The sequence below is a fragment of the Neofelis nebulosa genome, chromosome 13, assembly GCF_028018385.1.
Source record: "Neofelis nebulosa isolate mNeoNeb1 chromosome 13, mNeoNeb1.pri, whole genome shotgun sequence".
NCBI classification, from domain to species: Eukaryota; Metazoa; Chordata; class Mammalia; order Carnivora; family Felidae; genus Neofelis; species Neofelis nebulosa.
Window position 1 is genome coordinate 38,587,404 of NC_080794.1, and position 20,746 is coordinate 38,608,149.

Sequence of the window (20,746 nt, forward strand, 5' to 3'; positions counted from 1 at the left end):
ATCTGACTCTTGGTTTCAGTTCAGGTCATGATCTCAGAGTTCTTGAGCTCGAGCCCCACATCGGGCTCTGTGTTGACAGCTCAAAACCTGCTTGGGATTTTCTGTCTCTCTCTCTCTCTGCCCCTCCCCCACTTGTGCTCCCCCCCCCAAAAAATAAATAAATAAATATTTATTTATATCTAAAAAACTATTGGTCAAATATAATAATATACCTGGCAAATATATTTATATAAAATCATTTAGCATCTACCATAAAACACTGTACTAAGATTGGAGACTAACAGAATTACCAAAGGTTTAAACTAAGTTTTAAATGGTGATGGATAGGGGCACCTGGGTGGCACAGTCGGTTAAGCATCCAACTCTTGCTTTGGGCTAAGGTCATGATCTTATAGTTTGTGAGTTTGAGCCTTGCATCGGGCTCTGCTCTGACAGCATGGAGCCTGCCTGGGATTCTCTCTCTTCCCCTATCTCTGCCCCTCCTTGCTCTCAAAATAAATAAACTTTAAATAAATAAATAAATAAATAAATAAATAAATAAATAAATAAAATGGTGATACATTGGTAGGGAAGCTGAACAGCAATGTCATATGCAAGGCAAAAGATAGTATATAATTTAAGATAGACAATCATCAAAACACAATGAAACATAGACAAAGAGGCCAGTTAAGAGGCCTTCGGTATTGGTCTGGAATTAAATATTCATCATTCTCCACCAGATCAATCCTAATATCCCATACCTAACCAAGAAAATATCTTAACTATAGAGAACAAACTGATGGTTACTGGAGGGGAGTTGAGTGGACGGATGGGTTAAATAGGTGATGGGTATTGCGGAGGGCACTTGTGATGAGCACCAGGTACTGTGATGAATCTCTAAATTCTACACCTGAAACTAATATTGCACTATACGTTGATTAGCTAGAATTTAAATAAAAACTTGGAAAAAGAAAAATAAATAAATAAATAAAAACTTGGGGAAAAAATCCTGTATCTGTCACTAGTACCACTACTTAAATTACCTATTACTAAGTACAGTAAGTAACCCAACACTTTTCTTTTTTTCCTTTGCAATGCTTCTCCTATTCTACCCATCATTTCTATTCTCATGGCCATATCCTTAGACCAGGTTTTCATCATGCCTATTTTAGTAAAATTACTTTTCTATTTATCTTGCATATACTCTCACAGTTATAATTTCCTGGGCACCATCACTAGATGAATTTTCCTAAAATGCTCCTCTTTCAGCATATCACTCTTCAGGTCAAACCTCCTCAAAGACTACTGCTAGAGTATCACACGAAAATGTATAGGCCTGAAATTCAGTTCTCCTTAGTACTGGCTCTAATTTATCTATTCATTTTATCTCTTGACAATACCTAACCTCCAATGAGACATCTCTACCACTTAAACCATTCCCAATGTGCCTTTGGTTAAGCCACTGTTATTAAATGACTTGGCCCTCATGCCTGGGTTCACTCACCTTTCCTGACTTATCCAGCTCAAATCTTCTGTCCCTTTTTTTAATGTGTATTTATTTTTGAGACAGAGTGCAAGTAAGGGAGGGGTACAGAGGGAGACACAGAATCTGAAGGCGGCTCCAGGCGCTGAGCTGCCAGCACACAGCCTGATGTGGGGCTCAAACTCAAGAGCCATGAGATCATGACCTGAGCCAAAGTCAGACACTCAACCAACTGAGCCACCCAGGTGCCTCTAATCTCTCCCTTCTTTGAACAATGTACAAGATAAAGTAGTACTTCTTAAACTTCATTATGTATGTAAATGACCTGAGGATCTTGTTAAAATGCAGACTCTGTTTCAGTAGTTCTGAGATGGGGCATGAGATTCTTTTTTTTTTTTTTTAATTTTTTTTTAACGTTTTTATTTATTTTTGAGACAGAGAGACAGAGTATGAACGGGGGAGGGTCAGAGAGAGAGAGGGAGACACAGAATCTGAAACAGGCTCCAGGCTCTGAGCTGTCAGCACAGAGCCTGACGCGGGGCCTGAACTCACGAACCGCGAGATCATGACCTGAGCCGAAGTCGGACGCTTAACTGACTGAGCCACCCAGGCGCCCCAAGATTCTGCATTTCTAACTAGGCTTTTCAGGTGATACTGATGCTGCTGGTCTCTAAATCATATTTTGGTACCAGAATATTTTGGTATTTCTGGATCTACCAAATAATTTGCACACTTTTCAATGTGTTTTGGCTCTTCTCCCCATTATGGCTGTAAACGATTATCCATTTCTTTTACATCAAGACCCTAAACAAATCCAATTCAACATAATGAAATCCCATTATGTAATAAGTACTGTCCTAGGTGCTGATAGAAAGATGAGGGAGAAAAGTATCCTGCCTTTTGAGTACACAGTATATTGGGGCACCTGAGTGGCTCAGCGGGTTGAGCAGCCGACTTTGGGTCAGGTTATGATCTCACAGTTCATGAGTTCAAGCCCCAAATTGGGCTCACTGCTCTCAGCTCAGAGCCTGCTTCAGATCCTCTTCACTTCCCCCCTCTGCCCCTCCCCTGCTCGTGTGCTCTAAAATGAACAAACATTAAAAATAAAGTGAATACACAGTACAGGAAAATGAGATAATAAATTTAAGTTATTGTAGTGTTCTTTATAACATAAGCACAAGAAGCTAAAAACACCAAATTGAGAATGAATAGGCATATATTGAGTCAAAGTTACAATAATAAAGATAATAAGAAGACTGATCCAGTCAGTTCTAAAATAATCATTTGGAATCCAAAGACCCAGTTGTAAAAACAGGAACAGGAGTATGGTTGGTATAAGGAGTAAAAGAGGGACAACAGCATCTTACAAATAATCAGATGGACCAAGGGCAAAAGAGGTCAGTGTCAAAAGAAAGGGGGAAAAATCTGATAATAGTTTATGAGAAAATTAATAATTTTAAAGGCAACAAGAAGTTACAGTAACAAAGACTACATAAGTAACTTAAATTTCTAAATCTCAAGAACTGTCCCAGTGACAAAATCCCAGTTCTACATTATTTTTCTTTTTTAGTACTTATTTTGCGAGAGCGTGCACGAAAGCAGGGGAAGGGCAGAGAGAGAGAATCCCAAGAGAACCTGACTCGGAGCTCGAACTCACGAACCTTCAGATGAGAACCTGACTCGGAGCTCGAACTCACGAACCTTCAGATGACGGCCTAAGCCGAAATCAAGAGTCAGACAGGAGCACCTGGGTGGCTCAGTTGGTTGGGTGTCTGACTTTAGCTCAGGCCAGGATCTCATGGTTTAGGAGTCTGAGCCCTGTGTCAGGCTCTGTGCTGACAGCTCAGAGCCTGGAGCCTGCTTCAGATTCTGTCTCCTTTTTTCTCTCTCTCTCTCTCTCTCTCTCTCTCTCTCTCTCTCTCTCTCTGCCCCTCCCCCACTCGCACTCTGGGTCTCTCTCTCAAAATAAATACACATTTAAAAAAAAAAAAAGTCAGGCACTTAACTGACTGAGCCACCTAGGCGCCCCATGGAAACTTAATTTTCAACGTATCTTTACCCCTTTTGGAGTCGCGCATGTATCATCTATTCAAAAGCTAGATTTAAAAAGCTTTTGTAAAAACTTAAACCCTATGGTGACTCAACAAATTACTCATTTTGCCCAAGGAATGGTAAACAAGAGTTCTTACTTCCTTTTTATCATTCTCCATCAGCAACTACTTTTAAAAGACTAGAAATCATTCTTGGTTCTCCAGACCATCTCCACCCAGTGAGTCAGCTACTAAAAGGGGTGGGTCTCACTACAGGAGTCTCAAGATGGCATCAAGCCCAGGAACACAAGAGGCAGCTGTTGCAGATTTGTGAAACAAATACAGAACAGGAAGGGCAAATGAAGATGGCCAACAGGAGATACTACAATTTTCCAAAACCTGCCTTTTGGTAGGGAAGGACTAATTAAATCAGTCAGCAAGGGCCACTGGATATAGAACGAACTAGAGTCATGGCCAACCATGACTTCCTGGACAAGGTAGGCAGCCATCACCAGTGAGGAATAAAAAGCAGCTTAAGTTTGAAGTGGCTAAAATTCTCTCTTCTACCGATCTAGTGCTTGAGACTCCTTACCTGCCTGAAAGGTGACTCATTAAGCTCTAATTAGGACAGATTACTTTATCAGATCAGCTCCCCACCTGATAGAAGATACTAGCGAGTTTAAAGGTTGGACGACTTTTCGTTTGTTACTTTATGGTGGACATCAGCCATCTCCCTATGATAGGAAGTGTTGGCTCAGGACGGGCTATTAATCAGCATACTTGATGCTGTTCAGGGAATAGAAATCAAATCTGGAAAGCTATTTCCTAGAATAGTTTCCAAGAATTATAAAGCCGAGCCAATGTACAATTTTAGGCGTAGCCCCTGTCCTACGGTTCACTAAGCACAGTACAAATTTCCCAAGTTTCCCTAAATTTGCTGTGTCACCTCAAAGTCTAGTCACTAGCCAGACAGCTTTCGGTATTTCTCGCTGGCTTTCCTACTCAGCCTTCCTTGAGGTGGCTTCAGCAGGGTCATCCTCTGGCTTCCCTCCCTCCACCTGTAGTCACCTGCCTGCGTGCAGGGTGTCACTAGTCCCTCTAATCTCGGGACAGCCGAGTGGCACAGAGGACGGTGAAAGGTCCTCCCGTCTTCCCGCCAGGCTGGCTGGCTGGCCGCCTAGCCTATCCCACCCCAAAGCGCCTCCGCCCGAACACCCCACCGGGCAGCCCAGGCCCGGAGACACAGACGCCAAGACGCCCGCCACCCGGGAGGCCCACAGGCACCCCCACCGAGCCCTACCGCGGGGATACACGCGGGACCCCGCCACCTCCCGCACGGCAAGCCCCAGAGCGGGCCTGACCGACGTGACCCGGGGGACAGGGGCAGGAAGGGTAGGGGGCGCCATCGCTCACCTGACCCGGGGGAGCAGCGTTACAGCCCAACACTGGTCGCCAGCAAGATGGAGCCGGGGGCGGGGCCAGGAAGGCGGAGCGCAGCGGCCACCGCCCCAGCCCGTTACGGGAGCCGCGGCGGCCGGGAACGCCCCCGGAGCAGGAGGGGCGGTGCCTCGGTTCAGCCTGGCTCGCGCAATCGCTTAGTCCGCGCCTCCCAGCTCCACCTGCGGGAAGAAACGCTCCCTTAAGGTGGACCAGCCGGTTTATCACTTTTCTCGGTCCCAAGGACCATCCCCAATCCCATTGGCGCTTTCTCAAATCACAGCACTTTTGAGGAATCCCGGAGCCTTTTCAGTGACGGGCGGCTGAGAAGGGCCGCGAATGGGAGGCCAGGTGCAGCCTCTCCGCTTCTGATATACCGTCCTCCCTGGGACCTTCTAAGGATAAAGACCGTGTCTTTTATTAGATCCCTATGAAATCAATTAATATTTATTGGGGATTCTGTCTAGATAGAACTCGAGATATATTAATCAAAACAACTCCAGATGGGTTGTTAGGTGATTCTAGACTACCCTCACACTAGAGCCCTAACATCTAACACAAATAACTCGCATTAAACATTTGAGGTGATTTCAAGGGCTCAGACCAATATCTTAAACTCATTAAGAAAGTTTATTCCCGATGCAAAACCAGTCAGTTACCTTTCACAGTGGTTCGCAAAGTATGGTCCCCTACACCAGTAGCAGTAAACTTCTTATAAATGCAGATTTGGGGCTCCACCTTAGATCTACTGAGTCAGACTCTTAAGAGCAGAGCCCAGCAATTTGTTTAACAAGCCCTCCAGGTGGGCACCCTTAAGTTTGAGCACCATCAACTTACTACTCTTCGGGCTTTTCTACCCAAAAGCTTCCTCATAAGGGTGGGATAGGGTGAATTAAATTCTAAGTGGGAACAGCAAAATATACTTAGCCCCAAAACATCAGTGAAGTGAGGTCCTTGAGGAAGGTCACTGCCAAATTTAAACAAAACTGCACAACACTCTGGGTATCCAGCATTCATTCCCCAGTTCCTATCAGTCTCCCTACTTGACAAATAATGGGCCTCTCTGTCCAATCTGCCCACATAGACATCCGGATTTTAAGTGTTCCCTAAGAAGACGGTCCTTGCTTTTTTTTTTTTTTTTCTTAATATTTATTTTGAGAGCGAGAGAGAGCACACAAACAGGGAAGGAGCAGAGAGAGAATCCCAAAGAGACTCTATGTTACCAGTGCAGAGCCTGATACAGGGCTCCAACCCATGAACTGTGAGATCATGACCTGAGCCAAAACTAAGAGTTGGGCACTTATACCGACTGAGCCACCCAGGTGCCCCAGACTGTCTGTACTCTTCTTTGTCCCACACTATTCCCATGATGATTTCATCCCCACCTCTCCTTCTGCCTTAACTATCACCCTAAGAGGATATTTTTCAAATCTACTTCCAGCCCATTTTCCTGAGCTATAAGCCCAAATATCCAATAGCCTGTTCAGACCCTACCACATTTCCCACTTCATCCTTTCAACTTGTCCTTCCTTCCTGACACACAGTACCTCTAGGATCAAAGAGCTCTTCCACATACTTCCTCTGCCTAGAAAGTACTACCTGTCTTTTAACAATTATTAATCTATTAAGATTCAATTCAAAGATCGCATGCCTCCTTCCTGCTTCAAGAAACTTCCTGACCTCATCCTTTTCCTTACTTTCCCTTAGGTAAGCAATTACTCCCTTTTTTGTGCCCAAATAGACCTTATCTAGATGTCCACTGTGGTATACTGAACAGCGGAGTCACAGCATGAGCATGTAATTTACTTGCATTCAACTGCATAAACTTAACAAAAACAAGTGCCCCTATCTGGCTCAGTTGGAAGAGCAAGTGACTCTTGATCTTGGGGTTTAAGTTCAAAACCTGTTGGGTGTAGAGATTACCTAAAAATATAATCTTAAAAAAAAAAAATTAGCAGCAACGAAACAACTCTGAAGGTCATTATAGGGACCAGAGTTCATGTGAAATAGGGGCCAGTATGTTTCCCCTAATGTGAATATTCCACTGTGTAGAGTCTAATATTTAAATAAATTTTTTGTACAGTTAAAGCAGTAATTTTTGTCTCCCAGGAGACATTTGGCAATGTCTGGATACGTTTTTGATTGTCACAACCAGAGGAGGCAAGGTGTTACCAATATCTAATGGGTAGAGATCAGGGATACTACTAAACATTCTACAATGCACTAGGCAGCCCCCTTCAACAAAGGATTATTCCATCCCAAAAGTCAATAGTGCTGAGATTAAGAAACTCTTGAACTAAAATGTTTTTTCTAAAGAATAAATTGGGTCATGTCATTCCCTTGATTATAAAACCCAAACTCTTGGCCATGGTCCGAAACGCCCTATATAGTCTGGCTCCTGCCTACCTCTCTGATCTCATTCGTCTTCAACTTCTTTCTCAATCATTAAACTCTGGTCAAAGTGGCCTTATGTCCAGGAAAACATACCAGGTTTGTGCACAAACACATCAGAGATTCTTACGATCTTCACACTTATTGCTTCTACTAGGAATGTTCTCCACTGCATCATCTCAAATGTCATCCATCTCCTCAGAGAGATGGGTATTGCCTGAACGTTGTGGCATTAGTAGTCACCATTGCCACCAACACCACCATCAGTTACACACTATTATATTTTCTTTGTATCACTTAAAAGAATCTGAAATTTTGTATGTCTATCGTTTGCCCTCCCTACTAGAATGTAAGCTCATTGAGAATAGGAATATCTCTAGAGTCTAGTAATAAATGTTCAATAAGTATTTGACTACAACAGGGCTCTCCAAACCCAAGCCAACATTTGATCTGGTGATCAAATAAGCAGAGATTAATGTCCAATACTAGAGGCAAAAATGGCTCTGATAGACCTGCTGAGATGAGGATGTGGCAGAATCCAATGTATTGCTATTCTAAGGGATTTTCAATACAATTTTAAAAATGCAAATTTGGGAGGCTCCTGGGAGGCTCAGTTGGTTGAGCGTCCAAATTTTTTTTTTTTTCAACGTTTTTTTTATTTATTTTTGGGACAGAGAGAGACAGAGCATGAACGGGGGAGGGGCAGAGAGAGAGGGACACACAGAATTGGAAACAGGCTCCAGGCTCCGAGCCATCAGCCGAGAGTTTGACGCGGGGCTCGAACTCACAGAACGCGAGATTGTGACCTGGCTGAAGTCGGACGCTTAACCGACTGCGCCACCCAGGCGCCCTGAGCGTCCAACTCTTGATTTCAGCTCAGGTCATGCCAGGCTCACTCTGACCAGCATGGAGTCTGCTGAATTCTCTCTCTCTCTAGAATTCTCTCTCTCTCTCCCTTGCTCTCTGTCCCTCCCCTGCTAGCATGCACACTTGCTTGCTCACTTTCTCAAAGTAAATAAACTTTTAAAAATGCAATTTTTTTTCATTTCATTTGCTGAGTTAGAAAATACAACTCTATTATATTGCTCTTGTTTATGTCAGTCTTCTATTAAACTGTAAACACTCTAAGGGCAGAAGCCATTTTAGATTTCTCAGCATTTAGCATGAAGCTAGGCATTTAGACTTTTATGCACTATCACCCCAGCTAGTAAGTTGGAAATTTTTGTCTCATTTATTACTGTGTGGTTTCTGTCTCCTGAGGTGATTCTGATAGATATAACACACTTCATCCATCACCATCAGTAACCAAACCCTATAGATTTTACTTTCATGCTTTATCTATAAAATGTCACTATTTACTTGTTAGAAATTACCTCTTCCTTTCCATGCCTACTATCACCTCAGTGGCACCTGCATTATCTCCTCTCATGATGTATCCAACTGGTTTTTCCTTGTCAAATCAGTACTCATACAGTATTGCTAACTCAATCTGTTTGTTACTGTGTAAAATTAAAGTGGTATGGATTCAACAATGGCTACCATTTATTAAGTATGAACCATGTGCTAGGGCATTGTGTTAAGCACTTAGCAAATTTTTTATATTCTCTAAGATTAAAAAAAATGCTTTTGGTAACAGCTTTATGGAGATATAATTCGCTCATGTAAAGTGTCCAATTCAATGGTTTCTAATATATTCGCAGAGCTGTACCATCACCACAATCAATTTTATAACATTTATATCACCCGCAAAATAAAATCCATACCTTTTAGCCATTACCCCGATACCCTCATCCTGCTCATCTGTATGCTGCCACTAATCTACTTTGTCTCATAGATTTGACTACTCTAGACATTTCTTATAAATGCACTCATATACCATATGGTCTTTGTGACTTTCACTTAACATGAACATCAATGAACATGTTTTCAAGGTTCATCTACATTGTAGCATGAATAAGTACTTCATTCCTTTCTAAGCCCAAACATTTCATTACATGGACACACATTTTATTTACCCATTCATAAATTGATGGACATTTGGATTTTTATCTTTTGGCTATTATGAATAATGCTGCTATGGCAGTTTGTATACATGGTTTCATTTCTCATGGGTACATACCAAGGAGCAGAATTACAGGATCAAATGGTAACTCAAAATTTAACTTCTTGGGAAGTTACTGCCAGACTGTTTTCCAAAATAGCTGCACCATTTTGTATCCCCACCATAAGTGTATAAGGGTTACAATTTCTCTACATCACAACACTTGTTATTTTTCTTTTTTATTACTGCCATTCTAGTGGATGAAGTGCCATTTCATTATGGTTTTGACTTGTATTTCCTGATAACTAAAGATGTTAAGCATATTTTCATGTGTTTACAGATCATTTGTATATATTCTTTGGAGAAATATTTATTTGGATCATTTGTCCATTTTTTTTTTTAAATTTTTGAGGGAGGGGGAGAGAGAGAGAGAGAGAAAGAGAGAGAGGCAGGGGAGGGGCAGAAAGAGAGGGAGACTGAGGACCCAAAGCAGGCTCCACGCTGATAGCAGAGAGCCCAAAGCAGGGCTCAAACTCATGAACGGTGAGATCATGACCTGAGCCAAAGTCAGACACTTAACCCACTGAGCCACCTAGGTGCCCCTGCCCATTTTTTAATTGGGTTATTTGTTCTTTTATTGAGTTGTAACCTTTATATATATTCTGGATATTAGTCCATTATCAGATATATGATTTATGAATATTTTCTCCCATTCTTTACACTTTTTTGATGGTGCCTTTTTCACTAGTTTTTAATTTTAATAAAGTCCAATTTATCTATTTTTATTTTGGTCGGTTATACGTTTGGTGTCATATTTAAGAAACCATTGCCCAATCCAACTTCATTAAGATTTACCCCTATGTTTTTTTCTAAGAATTGTACAGTTTTAGTGATTTATATCTTCGATACAATTTGAGTTAATTTTTTTATGTTGTGTGTGTGTGGAGGGGGCGTCCAACTTCATTCTTCTGCATGTGGAATCCAGTTGTTCCAGCACTGTCTGTTAAAAAGTCTGTTCTTTTCCCATTGGATTGTTTTGTCACTCTTGTCAAAAATCAACTGATCATAAATGTTAAGAATTTCTTGCTTCTCAATTCTATTTCATTGATCCATATATCTATCCTAGGCTAGTACTACACTGTCTTGATTACTATTGCTTTGTAGAATTTTGCAATTGGAATGTGTGAGTCTTCCAATTTTGTAAACATTTTCATTTAACTCTTAATGTAACTTAATACTAGGCATCATCCCAATTTTACAGATGAGGAAATTAAGGAAACTTAGAGAAGTTTAGCTTTCCCACAGACACAAACATATTTGGTAGTTGCTCCAGGATTCGTACTCAGATCTATGTAAATCTAAAACTGACCAGTAAGCTATGCTCCTTCTATAATCTGGTCTCAATATACCTTCCAGACTAAATTTATACTAATCCCCCAATGTACCCTAAAATATCTCCTATTCTTTTCTGCTTAACTCTTATTCCTGTTGTTCCTTCCATCTGAAATGACCTGCCCTCCATTTGTTTAATAAAATTCTACTTCACAAGAGCTTCACTATTCACTTAGTGATCTCTCTTTTCACTCTATTACCTTAGGAGTACAGGCCTCTCTCATGGTTCTTATTCCATATCACATCTTATAATAGAGATTATCTATGTATATGTATTACTTCCCTTCCTAGGTTAAAAATAAGGTCCATCTCTCATTCACCTTTGTAACTCTCCAAAGCTGTAATGCAGTACCTTTCACACGGTAGGTACTAACTTCATACTGTGAATGAATATGTGAATTCTAATATTACCCCTCGCAGAGTGGGCAATAAAAATGTATATGCATGTGTTAGGGCTGGGGGTGGGAGGCTGAGGTCATGGCAAGGTTGTAGGAATGAATATTTAAGGAAAATCCTCATCTTGAGAATGATAAGAGAAGGATGGCATGAGATGGGAAGTGGCAGAGTAGCAGGCCCAGAGAGCTGGTGCTAACAACTCTTTTCGCAAAAGAGAAACCTCAAGTCTTGAGGTATTGTGAGTAGACAAGTAATACTTGCCAGTGAATAGGAAAAAGGATACAACAAGAAGCCCCAAACTGAGTTTATTATGGTATAGACTAGGTAATAACAAATAACTCCAGTACATTCAACTAAAGCCTGATATACCCTGGGATATTTAAATATAACACCAAGCAAAAAGCTACTCTAGGGTGAGAAGAGCCCAATAGAAAAGAAGAAAATAAGATATTTATCTAGAAAAAGCCAGGAAATAGAACAACATACCAATCCTCACAACTTCTCCCACGTTCCCAACCGCTTCTCTGACTTGCCCATTCATGTACCCCTTCAAGTCGTTAACACCTCTCCGTTTTTTAGCCAAGATTTCTGGATAACAAGAAAGTCTTTTCCAAAAGAATAAGGTGCCATTCTTCTCCTTTACACCATCTGATTCAAGGTAAAACTTTCTCACAAAGGAAACTATTAGGAATTCTAGGCTGGAAAGACATACCAGGGCCTCTTGCCATGTATTAAATCTAGAATCCTGTCTCTAGAAGCTATTTATGGCTAACCTCTTAGAAATGAGTCACATCACACAGAACTCCCATTCAGCTGAGAATCTTTACCTGGACAAGTGAATGAGGTTTAGGACATAGTGGATTTCAAAGTCAGCAACAACCTGACATCAGCAGAGTAATTTCATTACAACCTCCCCATTTTCTAGAAATCCAGTCAGGATCTGGGTCAGCTATTTAAACTCCACCATCTACTTTTTCTTCCAGTTGCCTCCTATCCAACTGGCAGGAACTTCCAAGAAAGATGATATAATAGGCATTGCAGTATACTGGCTGCTTGTTGGGGTTGGAATAGGCCTGTTCAGGTTTGAGGGATGCAAAAGGGTTAGCTCCATAGGCGGTGATGTTTGTATCCAAGTCCACCAGAATCTGTAATGAGGCTGCCAATTCCTGATGGCTATGGGAGACAGATAAAAAAAAATAAATAAATAAAATGCTGTGCTAATTATGAGAAACATAGGAGAGAAATTTCTCAGAACTTGATGCTTCTGTACTCATTAATCCCCAAAATTACCTAAGGCTGGTTTAGGCGAGGGGATATCCCTTCCTACCAAATGTCTCACTAATCACCTGATTAACTAGCATAGGACTTGGTTCTAAGGGGATTAGAAAGCCAAGTGTGGAAAGGAAGAAAATCCTCACCAGAAGATAGAAGATGAGCAAAGGGGAGAGAAATGAGCTCATCTTTATAAAGAGAGGTGTTGAGGGGCGCCTGGGTGGCTCAGTCAGTTAAGCATCTGACTTTCGCTCAGGTCATGATCTCACGGTTCGTGAATTCAAGCCCCACATCGGGCTCTGTGCTGACAGCTCAGAGCTCAGAGCCTGGAGCCTGCTTCGGACTCTGTGTCTCCCTCTCTCTCTCCGCCCGCCCCCCCCCCCCACGCTCTGTCTCTCTCTCTGTGTCAAAAATGAATAATAAACATTAACAAAAATTTAAAGAGAGGTGTTGAGTGAGTCAGGGATATATCAAAAATAGGAGGAAGTTGAAACCTGTAAACAGTGATTAATGTAGGGATCTCATAATCACGAAGTAGCAAGAGGGTGGGCAGCCAGGCCTCCATTAAGTCTGGGGAAGCATGGAAACCTATGGAAAAAACAACAAAAATAGAAATGGATATAGAGAGGGGAAAGGCTGAAGTAGGGCCTAAGCAAGAGACTTTTTTTTTTTTTTTTTTTAAATTGTGTTCACCCTTCTCCTCACCTTGCTCACCTCCAATGCTCATTTACCATCATCATCTACCCCAGGTTCTTCAGTGGAAAATTCTGAACCCGGGCATAGCACAAATGGCTAATGATCAACCAAAGTTGTCATCATATTGTGTTTAACCTGACCAAATGAATGGGATTCCAAATATAGAAAATACAAGAGTCAGGATAGAAATTCCCAGAAAAGCCACCCAGTATTCCCCTAAATGATTCTTACCTGGATGGAATGTCACCACCAAATCTGGATGGGCTATCCGCCCAGTCTCTACCTCCTCCTCCCAGAAGTCATGATAGAGGCCTCTATGGCCACTGAGCTGAACTGTGCCAGGTTCCAGGATGGGAGTTGAGGGGTTCTGTGTAAAGCCAGCAGATACGTCTATACCCACCATGATCACACGGAGGCCAAGGTGTCCAGGAAACATGTAGCCAAGCTCATCATAGTCCTCAGGGCGAGTGAGGAATGTCTCCACGTGGGAAGCACCAACCACATGCACTGTGCTTCCCCCAATCTTCCCAACATTTATCCCCAAGGCCCGAAGCCCAAGGCCCAGTGTCAAGGGTCGTGAGAGGGCATCTGTCAGCAGCCGCTTCAAAGAGCCCTGCAAGACATCTGGGTCTGGCCTTGGCCGTCCTACGCTGGCCCACAGGGTGGTCATGGCATGACTACCTAGCACAGCATCCAGTGTAGCATCTAGCTGTAAATGCCGCATAGAAAACCAGGTATCCCAGCTCTGTACAGTTTCAGCCAGGCATGGCCAAGGCCCTGAAGGTAGGACAAAAGCACCTGTAGGAAAGAAGAAATAAGAATGACATAATCCTTTCCTGGCTTCAATATTCTTTCCAAGTGTACTCTCCCAACTTGTGACCAGGAGTGCCCCACTCAGTTTCTCATTTTTTCCTTCTAACAACATGCTTTCATCTCTCTCTCCAAGTACAACCAATTATGACCACTATCACTTCACCTGTGACTAGGAGCCATTCCATGAAACGGTCCACAGCTACAAGACGCAGCTCTTGACAAACCTTCCTGTGTGCTGGCCAGTCTGACCTCTGGCACTCTGGACCACAGTAATAGACATTTCTGCACCTGAAAGAATGAGCCCCAGAAACAGATGTTCCTATACCTCAAAGGTATGTCAGGGGAAGGGAACTGATATTCCTGCACCTAGGAAGAAAGATCACTGGATAAGGAAGGTAAGGAGAGGAGTGACAACTGATGCACTAAATTTGGAGATTATATTTGGGAGGGGAGGCATGAGAGGCTAGGAATGTAATTATTCTCTTGGGTTAGAGTGATACCTCAGTCTATATCTGGAACAACTCACTTTTTACATCACTTACAGAAAAAATAAATAACAGGAGTTTGCAGCTGCCCTATTATCACAGGTATGGCTCAACTCCCCAGAAGAGATAATGATCTTATACCTTGAGTACTGAAGAGGAGGGAGGTAAAGAAGATTATACAGTCGTCCCCCCTTATCCAAAGGGAATATGTTCCAAGATCCCCAATGGATACCGAACTCACGGATGACCTAAACCCTGTATATACTGTTTCCTCCTATACATACATACATACATATGTATCTATGATAAAATTTATAAATTAGGCACAGTAAGAGATTAACAATAAGACAATTATAATATACTATAATGTTATATGAAAGTGGTCTCTCTCTCAAAAGATCTTACTGTATTGTACTCACCCTTCTTCTTGTGATAATGTGAGATGATAAAATGCCTACATGATGAGATGAAGTGAGATGAATGACATAAGCACTGCAACACAGCATTACACTACTATAGACTTTTTGACAATAGTCAGAGGAGGATCATCTGCTCCCAGACCATGGTTGACCATGGATAAGTGAAACCACAGAAAGCAAACTGCAGGTGGGGGGGAGGGGACTATTGTACCATAATCTGTCTGACCTCCCCATAATACCCAAAATAAGAAGGAGCCCAATCCTTTTCTAATCTTTCTGTGGCCTGGATCACACAAAATGAGTGGGCCTTAAGTTATTTTGAAAACTCTTAGACTTTTCCTCCTGCAAGGAAGTCTTAGAATAGGATCATTTCTGGATGACTCCCCATTTAGCCCCCAACGAGTCACCTTTTGCACTGCCGCAAGACCTTGGAGTCTGAAAGACCACTAGGGAGAGCTCTACAGTGAGCACAGAATCGGAATGTGTCCTCCATCTTCTGGAACATTTCTTGAGGGCATCGAAATCCAAAGCCTGATACAGAAGCACCCCCATCTAGCACCAACCTGCAGAAATGGCACGGTGAATAAGTGGCAATAGGAAAAAGAGTTATCTCCAAAACCTTTCATGACCTATACCTTGCCTCCAATATATTTCCATCTACTCCCACTATTTCTCACATAAGCAAATTATATTTCTTCTATAGTAATAAAACTTACAAAAGTCAGGATGAGAGACTCCCTCATTGTAAATGCCCCATATTCTCCAAGCTATACTCCCTCTTTGCCTTCTAAAATCACTTCTACTAGAGATATTATTCTTCCATAGAGCGAGTCACTCACTTGTATTCTTCATAGCTTTTCATGCTTAGCTTTTGAAGGATTAGCTGAGATAGGCCAGGAACATTATTTTCCAAGGAGAAGAAGCCAAGCGCATCAATGCTAGGGTCAGGTTTTGAGAGGGTCAGAGGCACAGGGGTCACAACTGTGGATGGGGTCACAACCATGGGAGCCACTGATGAAGGGGGTTTCTTGTGCCTTCTTCGCTGCCGAGATCTTGGAGCCATGGCTGTCCACTGATACCTGGGGACTATACACAGAATAGATATGGAATGAAACTTTGCAAGTTGGTCACATATGATGTGTTTTCATATGTTTGACCTTTCACTTCTCATTCTAGTCTCTCAGACCTAGGTATCCGTAAGACTTATTTGGTATCTACTGATTATTGATCACCATAGGCGATTATAAAAAAACAGCAGGGAAATAATTATATATGAACATAATTATACATATATGTGTTACATATTAAGTTTTACATAAAATTTAAATACATATGTAAGGAAATGCACAGGAAAAGGTCTGGCAGGTCTCATGTAAAACCAATAACAGTGATTAACACTGAGGACAGAAAGAAGTAATGGGACAGGAACTGGGTTAATCAAAAGGAACTTTAGATCTATCTGTGATATTTGACTCTTGAATAGTTAGAATATATTTATATATTATTCATATAATCCTTTTAAAAAATCAAAAATCCTTTTAAAGTGAGCAATTATATGGCATGTCCTACATTCACATGGTTGTGCAACCACCACCTCTATCTAGTTCCAAAACATTTTCATCATCCCAAAAGAAAACCTCATAACCAGAGGTGCCTGGTGGCTCAGATGGGTAAGTGTCTGACTCTTGATTTCAAAAAGAGAGAAAAAAAAATCAAAAGAGAGAAAAAAGCAAACAAAAGTTTTGGTTGTCCAAAACTACCAGCTAATTGGAGAATTAGTCAATTTCACTTAGTTAGGGAAATAAAACATTCATTTTAGAAAACCTATCATCACAGTTGTAAGCAATAGACCCAGAGGAAGAAATTAAACGCAACACAAAATCAGCATCACAATGCTAAGAGTTATATAGTCAAAGCAAGTTATAAAAAATTATGAAGAAAATTTCCTAAAGAGGCGAGTTTTGAAGTAGAACTGATCCCGCACCCACCCACTACCTAGCAGGAACTCTGTGATATTCTCCTTTCTTGGCTTGTCTTCTCCCATTCCTTCTACAATTGTTGAGTAAACAAAAGGAACTATATTGGGAAAAATAAAAACATGCATTCACTCAACAAATATTTATTGCTAAACATATATAATCACTCATAAAATAATGGAAACAAATATGAAAAATATACTCAACATCTAGATGTCCTGTAGAGGGATCAAATGTAAATCATAACATAAGGCAGTATATAAATACTGTAAGTGAAACTAAAGCACTAGTGGGAAATCAGAAGAGTCTCTTTAGTTGGTTAGCTGTAGGAAGACTTTGTAAAGCAGGTAGCAGTCAAAATAGACCATGAACGATGGTAATTCTTTGAATACATGAGATAAAAAAAGGAATTCTTAGCACAGAGAAGAGCATGAGCATAGAAATGTAGATGGGGGGGTGCCTAGGTGGCTCAGTCGGTTAAGCGTCCGACTTCGGCTCAGGTCACGATCTCGCGGTCCGTGAGTTCGAGCCCCACGTCGGGCTCTGGGCAGATGGCTCAGAGCCTGGAGCCTGTTTCCGATTCTGTGTCTCCCTCTCTCTCTGCCCCTCCCCCGTTCATGCTCTGTCTCTCTCTGTCTCAAAAATAAATAAACGTTAAAAAAAAAAAAATTAAAAAAAAAAAAGAAATGTAGATGGGAACACTCTAGAAATTAATGAAATAGAATGATTTGAGTTTGACTATAACAACATAAACATTACGAACTAAAACTATAAAGTCTTAGAAGAACACAAAGGGAAAAGGTCATAATATGGATTTGGCAATTTCTTAGATATGACACCATAAAAAGAAATGAAGTACTGATAATATGCTACAATGTGGATGAACCTCAAAAGCATTATGCTAACTGAAAGAAGTCAAAAGGTCACGTTATATGATTTCATTTATATGAAATATCGAGGAAAGGTAAACCCACAGACAGAAATCAACTCCTGGTTGCCAGGGACTGGGTGGAAGAGGAATGGGGAGTAACTGCTAAATGGTTATGGGGTTTCCTTTTTTTTTTTTTTTAAGTTTATTTATTTTGAAAAAGAGAGAGAGCATAAGAGAGCATAAGAGAGCATGCACTCAAGTAGGGGAGGGACAGAGAGAGGGAGAGAGAGAATCCCAAGCAGGCTCTGTCAGTGCAGAGCCCAACTTGGGGTTCGAACCCATGGAACTGTAAGGTCACGACCTGAGCCAAAATCAAGAGTCAGACACTTACCCAACTGAGCCACCAGGCACCTCTGGTTATGAGGTTTTCTTTTGGGAAGATGAAAATGTTTTGGAACCAGATAGAGGTGGTGGTTGCACAACCATGTGAATGTAGGACATGCCATTTAATTGCTCACTTTAAAAGGATTAATTTATGTTGTGAATTTCATCTCAATTAAAAAATAAAAAAGAAAGGTACCTGTAGAGGTTGAGAATCTAAATATTAACTTTCCAATTAACTGCCTCCAGGGACAGGGAAATGGCAGAGGATAAAAAGGCTGACAGTGGTTGGTTTTACTATGAATAAGGTAACTTTTAAAGTTCAAATCAGGGATCATGTTTTGTTACAAAAATAGTCTGACATTTAATCCTTCTGGACCAGATTTGTTAGGAAAAAAACTCTAGAATCATCATTCAGATGAAGTGTAGGTGGCAGAACAAACAAAAACCTCCCAGAATCATCCACTAAAATCTATTATCTGTACACCTGAAACTAACATAACATTGTAACTAACTGGAATTAAAATTGAAACTTAAAAAAAAGAAAAGCTATTACCTTATGACATGGCTTTTTGCAAACTGCTGTCCTCAGTTAATGAGGGAACTAATTTGTATTTTCTTTTGTACTTTCTTTCCCCTCCTTTCATTCCACCTGTGTAATCTCTCCCCTCATACCACAGATAAATGGATGTTTTCAGAGTCCAAAGAACAGAGATAGCTAAGCTCATCTGCATTCTACATTCTCACTAATACAGAAGAAATTAGACCTGAAGGTGGTAGATTATTTTAAGATTTAAGGGTCCCTTTACTAAAGGATGCCTTCACACCTGAGTACCCCATTTCCAACAAGTGACCTGAATCTTCCCTCCACTTTTAATCACCACACATTCTCATCACATTTCCAGAATCATTGCAACTTTAGAAGCATTCATCTGCTCTACCTACCCAGCCTCCTCAGGCAAGAAAACACCTTCTTGAACCTTGAAAGAATGGATTCCTCTTTTCTTTACAGGTATGGAGAAAAATTATCTTTGTTCTGATATAAGTCAAGGGTCTTAAATCCCAGGATTAATAAATATATATTCCTGATGTTCAACTAAAAGTCTTCTGCAATGGAAGCCAATTAAGACAAGAAATGTATTGCCTCACTTATCTGCCTTTCCAAAGAGGTCCTTCTTGAAAGGAAGACTAACTCTTGGCTCTCTAGAAGTTGGCTGAACTCACTGGGAAGTGAAGGAATCACAGTTTGAGGAGGAGTGGAGCGATGAAATCCCTGAGAGTTTCCTCTGTCTAGAATGGGCTCATGATACAAACTAACTAAATTTCTGGCAGGAAGGTAAGAAGGTGGGAATGAGAAGCCAGGTCCTTGCATTTGCATCTACATGAAGCTCATGTCTGAGTTTGTGTACCCCAGGCCCAGACACAGCTTCCTTGGTTCTAACTTTTCTGCACAGAGTCCCAGGATCCTCCAAGTTTGAGGGGAGGGACGGGACTGAGAGAAACAAAGGCAAAAAAACATAGAGGACAAGGGAGAAGTTGGAAAGAATTACATATAATGAGCTTTCAGAATTTTCTAGAGATCAGAGTCTATGTCACCTAGCAAGGAATCACCTTTTTTCTAGCTGCCCCCAGTGGCTTGGGCTCTAATTTATTCTCCATATATAAAAGAGAAAACACCAACACCAAGGACTAAAAAGGAGACGTGAACTGGACGGTATAGAAAAACTATTATCCTTCATCTCCAAATTCCCTAAATATTAGCCTATTCCCAGACCAGGTCTCCCATCCTTCTCCCTCACCACCAAAAGCCTCAAGTTTCACCTACCACAGTATCTTCTCGCTATCTCCAGACCAGGAAGACCTATGTAATTTTCTGTAATTCACCAGCAAACACAAAACATCTTTGGGGAGGCAGGGAAAGGGGAGAGTGATGCTAGTCATTGGGGATCCTCAAAAGGAGTTAGGAAAGAGAAAGCGAAAAGGAGGAATCCATTAGGAACACTATTATTAAGCACATTCAGATGCTTAATCAGTGCTAACACTCCTTGGGGTGATAAATGTTTTACTCAACTATAAACTAAGCAAGCAGATGATTTGAAGGGAAAGGAACTTACCCTGCTAAGCCCTAGGCTTCCTTCCTTCTCTCTTTCTTCCAAGTGAAGCGAATGCTTGATCTCCTCAGATCTAAGCTGTGGCTGACTTGCAGCTGTCCCTTCGTATCACTTTCCTTTGCAAACTGCTGAAATGCTGTGTCTCTGTGATTAGGTATACCCCGCCAACCAGACAGACAACACTGAATTCTCCCTAACGAGGCAAGGAGGGACCTGGCCCCCTGCCCATGGACTTCTCTCTTTCTGACCTTCCTTGTCTGCCAAGATGGTTCAGTATTTATTCTGTCAACACACCCAAACTCACCAAAGGCCAGTCAGGCTAAGGAAAGATGAAACCTACTGCTTCTTTAACCTCTCTTACTAAGGCAGCATTTATGCTCTTAGTCCACAGTGGCAGAAAAACAAACAAACAATAACAAACAAAAAACACCTAGGATTAGTTCAGAAGTCATTAGTTGGTTGGAAAGGGAGGCACTAGCTCAGAGCAGTGGGAACTCCTAGAGTTCTGGATGTTAATCCAGACCCAGGAAGAGTTACCCCAAGCCCAAAGTCCCTTTTAGCCTAACAACACTG

At 41.4% G+C, this 20,746-nt stretch overlaps 2 protein-coding genes across 5 annotated transcripts in view; both read right to left on the reverse strand.

Moving 5' to 3' along the window:
• ANXA7 (annexin A7) overlaps positions 1–12,071 on the reverse strand; it is a 38,544-nt gene extending 26,473 nt beyond the window's left edge. The window contains exon 1 of one of the 4 annotated variants that reach the window (XM_058696741.1): positions 11,977–12,071. The gene's annotated coding sequence lies outside the window, so the exon portion shown is untranslated. Of the gene's footprint in view, positions 1–4,905; positions 5,032–11,976 lie in introns of those variants that run through there. The other 3 variants (XM_058696743.1, XM_058696742.1, XM_058696740.1) reach the window with 3 other exon arrangements.
• A 14-nt stretch (positions 12,072–12,085) lies between these two features.
• On the reverse strand, positions 12,086–20,318 carry MSS51 (MSS51 mitochondrial translational activator). Its single transcript, XM_058696744.1, has 7 exons — positions 20,177–20,318; positions 15,674–15,920; positions 15,242–15,397; positions 14,094–14,218; positions 13,349–13,915; positions 12,916–13,009; positions 12,086–12,322 (listed from the first exon to the last, which is right to left on the reverse strand). The coding sequence occupies exons 2-7, from the start codon at positions 15,895–15,897 to the stop codon at positions 12,103–12,105; spliced, it is 1,386 nt and encodes a 461-aa protein (XP_058552727.1). The 5' UTR covers positions 15,898–15,920; positions 20,177–20,318; the 3' UTR covers positions 12,086–12,102.
• Between the last annotated feature and the right edge of the window lie 428 nt (positions 20,319–20,746).